The 9,782-nt window shown below is 49.4% G+C and overlaps 1 protein-coding gene and 1 pseudogene across 1 annotated transcript in view; one reads left to right on the top strand and one right to left on the bottom strand.

The window, feature by feature from the left end:
• LOC104470113 (olfactory receptor 52R1-like) overlaps positions 1–4,460 on the bottom strand; it is a 5,727-nt gene extending 1,267 nt beyond the window's left edge. Inside the window, exon 1 of the mRNA XM_010084924.1 lies at positions 4,386–4,460. Coding sequence (XP_010083226.1) covers positions 4,386–4,460 — 75 coding nt within the window. The remainder of the gene's footprint in view (positions 1–4,385) is intronic.
• Positions 4,461–5,205: 745 nt separating this feature from the next.
• Positions 5,206–6,013, top strand: LOC104470112 (annotated as a pseudogene).
• The last annotated feature ends 3,769 nt before the right edge of the window (positions 6,014–9,782 follow it).

Below are 9,782 nucleotides of genomic sequence, written 5' to 3'. Positions count from 1 at the left end.
CTCCCGGTAAGATGGGGGCAAATAAGAAAAAGTGGAACCTCCTGAGTTGAGATAACGACAGATTTTTAATAATACCACACGAGGAAAGCAAAAGAAAGAAGAATATAACAATAAGACAAGATATAGAGTACAATGGAAACACTGATACAATGAAAATCTCACCACCACGAGCTTCACAAAAGAGACCCCTCTCCCGGCTAGCTTCCCCTTATATCCCGGGCATGACGTCAGCATGGTATCGAATATCCGGCTATGCCCAACTCCCAGCTTCTGTGAAGAATTAACCCTATCCCAGCTGGACCCAGGACACCAGCCAACAGGGAAACAAGAGAGGGAACTTGCCATGGGGATAAGGGAATACAAGCAGCGGTCCAGTTTTGACCAGGTGTGCCTACTCGTTAGGACACCCACTCTTGCAAGAATGTAAATAAAATGTGCTTCACTAAGAAGGGATACAGGGGATAGCTAGCCGGGAGAGGGGTGGGGGTTTTGGGGCAGCATTTTGGTAGTAAGCTGCTTTCATTGTGCTTTCCTTTTCTAATACTGTTTGTTGTTATCTTCTCTTTTTCTTGTGTTGTATTGTTTCACAGAAAGAGTGATGAGGCAGTGGAACAGGCTGCCCAGGGGCGGGGGAGGTACCATCCCCGGAGGGGGGCAGGATTTTTTGGGGACATGGGTTAGTGGGTTGGGTGGGGTTGGGTTGATGGTTGGACTTGATGATCCTTGAGGTCTTTTCCAACCTTAATGATTCTATGATTCTAAAATCTGTCATTACCTCAACTCATGAGATTCCACCTTTTTTTTAATTTAATTTTTTCCCCCATCTTACCAGAAGGGGGAAAGGAGCAACCATGTAGCGCACGGTTGCTGCTCAGTCCTTACCCACAACACCCCACCCCCCACTCCACCATTTGGGAGTTACAAGAAGTTGAGTATATTTAGTTGCCATCTGTACAAAAATCTAAGATGGGAGAAGGGGGAAGATCCAGAATAGTTCAATGCTGCAGCTCAGCAGGACTCTGGTGACCCCAACCCCTCTGCAGGGGTGGGGGTCATATCATCTCCTGGGCTGGTGTGCCCCATCTGCTTCCCACCTTGGGAAATTTCAACTGATAAATGTTTGCAACATCAATGTTTGTTGCCCAGAGCATTTTTGCTGTGAAAGCTGATGCCCGTGGAAGCAGCTCACTGACCCCCATGCATCCCCCAGCTGTGGGGCTGTCCCTGCTGGAGCCCAAACCACCTTGCTGGGGTACCTCTCTGAATGGGCACCTTTTTTTTGTCCAGCTTTAGAAAGGAAAACCAGTGTCGTGGCCAAAACTCCCCCCCCCGATGCTGCAGTGCTGGTCCCTTCCAGCACTAACCCTCCCACCGTGCGTGCACCTCCTTGCTCTCGAGCCCTCCCCAAAAGAAAGAATTGTCCCTGTTTGACCAAAGCAGAGGCACAGAAGGGTTAAATTTTCCTGCTGGCAGTCTGGGAATCAGATGCAAGTTTCTCAGGCACTTGTACCCTCTGTTTTCCCCGACATACCAAAGGGCCAGACTTCATGTCCTCGGCTCTCCAGACATTTGGCTTTCCTTGACCCCTGCATAGCTCCATCTCTCCTCCAACCCGCTGCGAGTCCTCCCCGTGACACACACCAACCGGCATCTCAGCCCGTTCCTGCTCGCTGCTATTTGCGGCGTAAGGCCAAGTGCTGCAAAGCCCATACTGTGAAAACGCTGCCGGGACGATGTTATTTGTAAGGGTTTATTGCGAGGCGGACTCTGTTTGCAGCGCAGTCAGCTGCCTCGGCTGTAAATCCAGGGAGGCAGAGCCACAGCTGGCAGGAGCCGCTCCGCCAGGAGATGTCTCTTGTGCCAGAATTATTTATTGGGAAAGGGCAAAGGCAGCTGAGATCCTGTAACCCCGTGCTCAGAAAAAAAGCAGATCCTCCTCTCTATCAGAGCTCATCGATCTCCAGATCCCATGCGCTGTTCTGGGCAGCGTTACCTGCTCTTCATCTTGTATGATAAATCCATCCACATTTTTAAGTGATGCTATTCAACAAGCATCAGGCCCAGTTTTTACTGGATCCTTTTCCTGTGCACTCACAGCCCTCTGCCAGTCCTGTCCCCTTTAGTAGCTTGGGAAGTGACATTTTTTTTTTGCTCATTGCAGTGGTTAAAATCTAGAAGGTTTTCTACAAGTGGGGGACATCGCTAGGCACCTTTACCTCGCTTGTGGTACCCCATTAAATTACAATAAAAAAATAGATTTGCTGCAAATTTAAACAGTGAAATGGATTAAAGTACTCTTGGAGAATGAGCTGCTGGGTATTGAAGTGCAAAAGGAGATGAACTCTAATTGCTTGCATGCCAGCAAAGCTTCCCTGAATAGATCCTTGTACCTGAAGCTGAGATTTTAACTCTTTCCTCGCTCATTTTTTTGTCAGCTTTGCTTCTCTGCTGCAAAGCAATAATAATTAAATTTTCCAGATTTGATGCACTTCATGTTTTGTGTCACTTAGACGTTGTAAATCCACCAGCCATGCAGTCTGAGCCCGTGAAAAGCATACAGCCGGCTACTTGTCATCACACCCTGCTCTGACTGTACTAACAGCCACCCAGCACCCCTGTCCTGAAGCAAAGATCCCTTGAATTGTGGTTTTTAAGAGAGCTAGAGCAATCATCCAGCCCATATCCCTTCCCCAGCATAAGATAAAGAATAACCTCTGATAGATGCATGCACAACCTGATCTCTCATTACAGAGTCTCTGTATTTCCCCCCATCACCCCTTCCAGAGCACTTCCCTAGCATCATGCTCGCTGGAGCTCATGACTTTTGTCCTTCCCATAAGGGAGGAGAATGAATTCTTGCCTTCCTGGGGGGTTTGCCATCCTCTTCAGGCTTGTGCAAGCCAGGAGGACAGGACTGGAGCTATGATGGGGTAACTGCAGGTCTTCACAGGAGCAATGTTACACCCCTGTGCTTACAGCTTCCTGAAGTTTATTTAACCAAGGAACATCTTGCAGCCAAATAACTAGCACTGCTGTAATTAACCCATGCAAGGAAGGAAACTGAGGCTGCAAATGTATGACTGGTGGTTCTCTACCACAGTATTCACTTAATGTGGGATAGCTGGAAGTAATGAAGTCGCTCGTTAACTCAATAAGAGACAAAATCCACTTAACACATTGGCATATCTGCATAGTCACTTTTCCAGATAAATTGTTTTACATTTGCTTCAATTTGTCTAAGATTTGAGCTGGGCTAAAAATACTAGCATAACACCAGATTGAATGAAAAAAAAAATATCTATGCAGCTCACCTGGATGATCTGGATGCAACCTTAGCTGTACCTACATCCCCTTCCAATACCACTTCTCTCTCACACAATCCAGCAGCTCCTCAAGCTGCCAAGAGGCCCTGAATGGAAATATTTATATGCCCTAAGGAGCCTGATCGCCCTAATTGCTCACTGCTGGGACTTCAGAGATGCTAATCATGGCAGAGGAGAAACTGCTGCTGGGAATAGCCAGGAATAGCATCGGTTTGTAAACAAACATGGGCCGTGCCTGTCTCAGCATCAAGTGGTGCTAAACAGACCTTTGATCCACAAAGGAGGAAGATTTTATCTCTGGGTGGGTAAATATCCCCCTGGGCACGTCTAGCTCTTTTCCTGGTACACAGGCGATGGTACATGTGTCCTTCAGGCTTAGTCCTGCTGGTGTAAAACAGTTTGGATCCAGTGCCACTGCACTGCTGGGGCACAAGGGAGCAGCCTGGACTCTTAGGGCTGGATTTTAATGTCCCCTTTCATCTGAGGCTCCAGAAACTTTATTGAGTGCTTTGTAAATGAGTGATGATCCTTTGGAGCTGATTTAGGTATTCCCTGTCCTTGGAGTCTCTGAGGGTGTATGAACCGTGTATGAACCACAGATGATCAGTGGGGTATTCAGGGAGAGGGATGCTGGGGGAGGAGGGTGGGAAGCCACTCAGATAATCCCCACATCTGGCATCAATGTTAATTTTTCAGCTGTTTTGGTTTGGCAACAACAAACATGACAAAAAGAGCAATGATTTATGGATGGGCTGGCCCCTTGAGATGCTGGTCCTTCAAAAGAAGGCAACCAAAGCTAGTAGACATCTGCAGAGATGGGAAGAAGAGAAGAAGTCCAGAAGATCAGTTTAAAGAGTCTTGTGGATTCTCCTGGCATTTTGGCTACAGACAAATAGATGGCATGTTTGGAGATGCTCTTGGAAGGAGGCAACCCACATCAGGGTAGGGGCAGCTCTGAGGGACCATGGGTGACCCACAGCTGGGCAGGGGAAAGCGAATAAAGAGCAGCAGAAGGAAACCACCATGCACTGATCTGGACCTCCTGCACCACCATTGCCCCACCAAAGGGGCAGCTTCTGAAGTCTGCTCAGTAAGCTGGAGGTCCTTGGAGAAGTAGTGGAAGGTGTCCCTGCCCATGGCAGGGGGGTTGGAACTTGAGGATCTTTAAGGTCCTTTCCAACCCTAACTATTCTATGATTCCAAGAGGAGCTGCTGCTTGCTCACAGCTTGGTCAGGAATCTGGTGAGTCATCCCAGGGAGGCTGGTGCATGAGTTGTGCGAGGGGGAGGAAAAAGAGAGTCTGAACCAAGCCCTGATGTAGGTCCCCATCTGTTGTGGGATGAAAACCTAGTGTGAATTGTGATGACGCATGATTTTTTCTTCATTTAATCTGGGAACTCATAAGAGCGTCTGTGCTGGGTCAAGCTAGAAGTCCTCCTCACCTGGGATCTGCTCTCCAGCTGTGTTGTGCCTCTGTGCACAGCTGGCAGAATTCCCTCAGGGATGTTCAGAGGGTCTGGGAGAATCAGAGACATCCTGGGAGGAGGCTGGCAGGACTGTGCCAGCCTCATGGTGCTGGGGTCCATGTGCTGCCTCCTCCAGGGAAGGAGAGATGTCTTGGATCCAAATGAGCACTGAAGAATTTCATATCTGAACAATGGTGACTGTGCTTTTTGCTTGATATCACTTCACACTGCTTTTGATAAACCCCACAGACTGACCTTGCCGTGGTGCAGTAACAAGCAGAATAACAAATGAACTTCACACGTTATAAGGGAGTTGTAGTGAAAGTGGCATAATCTGGGTAAGTTTTGCAAAGTTTAATGATTCTTTCTATTAAGTTTTATTGAAAAGAAAGACTTTTAGGTGTAGTTTGCAAAGGATGCCCCTCAATGTCAAACTCTCTGCTTCCGACAGGACCACCCCATCCATGTTTTTCTTGACTGGCATCCCTGGGCTGGAAGATACGCACCCCTGGATTTCCATCCCGTTCAGCACAGTGTTCTCTGTAGCTGCCCTTGGGAGCAGCACCCTCTTGTACGTGATGAAGACGGAGCCATCTCTCCACCATTTCCTCTCCATGCTGGCTGTCATTGGCTTGGTGCTGTCCCTGACCACCATACCCAAAATGAGCATCTTCTGCTTCAATGCCCAGGAGATCACCTTCAGTGCCTGCCTTGTGCGGATGGTTTTTCTTCACACTTTCTCAATCATGGAGTCAGTGGAGATGCTGGCCATGGCTTTCAATGAGTATGTTGCCATCTGCAACCCCCTGAGCTACAAGCTCCATCCTGACCATCTCCCTGGTCATCAAGAACGGGCTGCTGCCTCTAGCCAGGACAGCCAGGCTCATGTTGCCTTTGTCTTTTCTCCTCCATCGCCGGCCGTACTGCCGCTCCCACATCATCTTCATCTGCTAGTGCAAACACACGGCAGAGGTGGAGCTGGCCTGTGCCAACGCCGGGTTCAGTAACATCATCATGGCTCTCTTCATTGTGGGGTTGGATCTGTTGTTCATTGGACTTTCCTACCTCAGGATCCTGAGGACCATGTTGAGCCTGGCATTGAAGGAGGACAGACTGAAAGTATTTGGGACCTCCCTCTCCCACTTCTACACCATCCTGGTCTTCTGCAACCCTGTGGTTCTCTTATCAGTTTGGCTGCCGTGTTGCCTCACACACATGTCTTGATGGCTATTCTCTACCTCCCATTCCCCGCCATGGTGTATGGCATCAAAGCCAAGCAGATCCATGATCTGGTGCTCATTGCATTTTTCTCTCAAAATAATCCAAATTCTTGCACATCCCATGCACAGGAGCACGTATGGATCCATACAGCTGCCCATGCAAATTGCAGCCCATGATGGGCCACAGGAACCAACCCTGGATACGTAACTCTGCAGCAAGTGCATGATCCACTTTGAACAACGCCCAGCTCTTCTCCTGAATCCTTCTAAGTTTAAGACTTGAGAATGGTGAGAATATGCTGAAAAGGCTAACATTTCAGGTCATCACTCCCTGCTGCAAGCACCAAAGCCCGCTTGGCAGGCTCAGGAGGGTGCTAAATCCTGAGGTCAGCCTATGCAGAACTGGAAAATTTTCAGAGTATTCAGTTTTGACGTCACCATGCTGATACTGAGCTGGAGGTAAATAACATTCTTGTTTGAGCTCCACAGCCTGCATTTATTCTCTTTTTGTGTAGCTAAGGAAATGAGCTGGTGGCCTGCAGGTCCCCTCCAAAAAGCTACCGATGCTTCACATTTAACTAAAGTGGGTGGGGGGAAGAGGGGCCAAGAGGGGGGAAAGAGGGGCCAAACCACCTTGTGTTGGCAGGCAGCTGGGAGAGGAGCGTGGTTTGATGTGCTGACCTTCACTGCCAGGATTGGGGATGGGTGATGCCCACTCCTGGTGGGTGATGCCCATTCCTTGCGCACATGGCACTGACACAGGGACAAACCATCCCGGAGCCCCGCGCCTGCTCCCAGCCCCTCGGCTGGACGTGCCATGGTCAATGATGCATCTGCCTGCAGGAGGGTTGCTCACATTTTCCAGTATGAGCTCTGAGGACAGCCTCAGGAAGGGTAAGGTTCAACCTGCTGTGTGCACCTTATCCCCCCTCAATGGCAAAGGCAGAGCGCTGGCCCCTTCCTCCACCCCTCTGTGCACCGGGGGGCTCAGGGGACCTGCTCCCAGGGTCATGGGGAAGAGCACAAATGAGCAGTGGGTTTTTTAGCTGTCTTTTCAGTTGTGTTTTTCCTCATATGGCTTAGACATGATTTCTGTTGCCCGAGTTATTTATTGATGTGCTAGGCTGCTGTAGATCTGATTCATAGACCAGCGCTGCAAATACAGCACAAAAACGAAATAAATCCATGTTATTTCTACTGAGTTAACACGTCTGCTTCCTTTGTTTTATCCAAGTCTTAGAACAAGAAATGTGTTTTGCTGCGTCACTGGCATACTTATAAATCTGGGCTGTTACAAAAGGAGATCCCTGTTCACAGGGTTGAATTTATGCGGCACAAGAACACAGTCTGACCTATTTTGCTCGTGTAGCTGTAGCTCTTGGATCCCTAACGTGGTTTTTGCTATCGCAGCCCAGCAGGTAAGAAATGCCCCCATCCAGCAGGGTTGTGTTTTGTGTGGTGGCTCATTGCCCATGCTGCCATGAGGGTCTCGGGGTCTTGTGGGGTCTCTGTCTGCTTCCCCCAGGCTGTCCTCAGTTCTTCTTCTGTTGTTTGACTTTTTACAAGGGCATGCAGCAACAGGACGCGGGGTAATGGATTTAAACTGGAAGAGGGCAGATTTAGACTAGATATTAGAAAGAAAATCTTTCCTTTGGGGGGAGTGAGGCAGTGGCCCAGGTTGCCCAGAGAAGCTGTGGATGCCCCATCCCTGGAGGGGTTCAAGGCCAGGCTGGATGAGGCTTTGGGCAACCTGGGCTAGTGGGAGGTGTCCCTGCCCATGGCAGGGGGTGGCACTGCATGATCTCCAAGGTCCCTTCCGACCCAAACCCTTCTGTGATTCTGTGATCAGAGACCTAGGGAAGATGAGAACTGAGATGGTATGAAGCTTTTTATGAAACTACTGTGCCCAAAGTTGTGGAGATGAGGGATTATGGGAGAACTTTGCAAAGCTGAATGATGAAGTGATAAATCAGACAGTAAAATTCAGTATAGATTCATTAAAACTGAGGTGCTCTGGCAAAGCACAGTCCTATTTTTTGCATAGACAATGTTGTGTTATGAGCTGGCCATCCCCACGCAGAAATAGGCATCTTGGAGACATGACTGATGACTTCTTGAAAACATCAGTGGTGCTCAGTCACCTCCTCACTCCATACTCCTCTCTTTTCCTTGTTATCACCCCAGATTTCCCTCCATCCCCTCATGGAGACCGTGGTAGGCGCAGGTCGGGGTCAGTACACAGCAGCTTCTCTTGGCCATTCCTTCCTTCTCAGCCATCTCCAGTGCTCCAGGATGGGCTGATGCACAGGCTGCATTCCCCTTAGGGGTCTACCTGCTTGGGTGGGGGTCCTCCGTGGGCTGCAGTCCCATTGGAGGTGTACCTACTTGGGTGGGGGTCCTCTGTGGGCTGCAGTCCCATTGGGGGGTGTACCTGCTTGGGTGGGGGTCCTCCGTGGGCTGCAGTCCCATTGGAGGTGTACCTACTTGGGTGGGGGTCCTCTGTGGGCTGCAGTCCCATTGGGGGGTGTACCTGCTTGGGTGGGGGTCCTCCATGACCCTTGGGTGGGAGTGCTCCTACCACCATGGAGCACCTCCTGCTGCCCTGACCTTGGTGTTCGCTTGCTGTTTCTCACTCTTTTTGTTCACTCCTCTCTGTCTCACATTTTCTACCCTTTCTTAAATACATTTTCACAGAGGCAGCAGGAACTCCCCTGGCTGGCTCAGCTTTGGGGCATGATCCAGCTGGAACCCTGCAGCCCCCTCCACCACCCAAACCTTGCCACCTACACCCAGTACACATCCCTATAAATATCTTGAGCTGTTATTTACAAATATTGTTTTGCTTTGTGCTTGTGGATCATGAGTTAATTTGTTCCTAATTCAGGAAATGAAGTTCTTAATCAGATTTGTGCTAGAAATGGTCTCTTCACTTTCCAGAATGCAAAATTTTCACAGAGCAGGGCAAAACTGATGAATTTCTGAATACACTTTTTTTTGGTCTTTTTTTTTTTTTTTTTTTTTTTTTCAGCCAGTGACCCAAAGCTGCCTTCACTCTCATTTTTGCACTCTTAAGTGAGGCAGGAAAACCTGCTTGTGCACAGTCCCATGGTGCTCACACCCTCTGAAGAGCAAGGAAATCAGCTGGGACTCCCGGGGTGAGCCCCGTGGGGTTTGGTCTGGCTGGGTAAATACAGCTCCCCAGCCCCCTGCAGCAGTCTACGCAGCCAGGGCTGCTCCTGTCCCCAGCCCGTGTCCTCTGCTGTCACCCCGGGGTAAGTACGGGGTGGGGTGGGCATCTGAAGATGACAGAATAGACAAGTTCTTCCTCTGCAAGGACAGTTGGTTTGAGGGCTTGCATCAAAACAAGAATTTACCAAAGTCTCTGGCAGAAACAACAAACCAGCATTTTCGAGAAGTGCTAGGAGTGAATTGCTTTGATAAATATTGCTTTTGATCTCATAGATGATATGAAAAGCCACCCTAAAAATTGACCATGGTCAAGAATTAAAAATTTCCCCCATTCTTTCAAGTGCTGCACAAATAGGACGTGCAAGTTTATTTCCACAATGCCTTAGCTTCCCACAGGAGCAAAGAGGGGTCCTCAGCTCCTTGGCTTTAGGTCCTGGGCTGGTGGGAGGTGTCCCTGCCCATGGCAGGGGGTGGCACTGGGTGGGCTTTAGGGTCCCTCCCCACCCAAACCATCCTGGGATCCTGTGATTCGATGGGCCGGGGGGTGGGTCACCGGGCCGGGCTTGGGGGGGTCACCGGGCCGG

Source organism: Pterocles gutturalis, unplaced genomic scaffold (assembly GCF_000699245.1).
Source record: "Pterocles gutturalis isolate BGI_N339 unplaced genomic scaffold, ASM69924v1 scaffold17295, whole genome shotgun sequence".
Classification (NCBI taxonomy): Eukaryota; Metazoa; Chordata; class Aves; order Pterocliformes; family Pteroclidae; genus Pterocles; species Pterocles gutturalis.
This window is presented reverse-complemented; position numbering and strand designations above follow the sequence as displayed.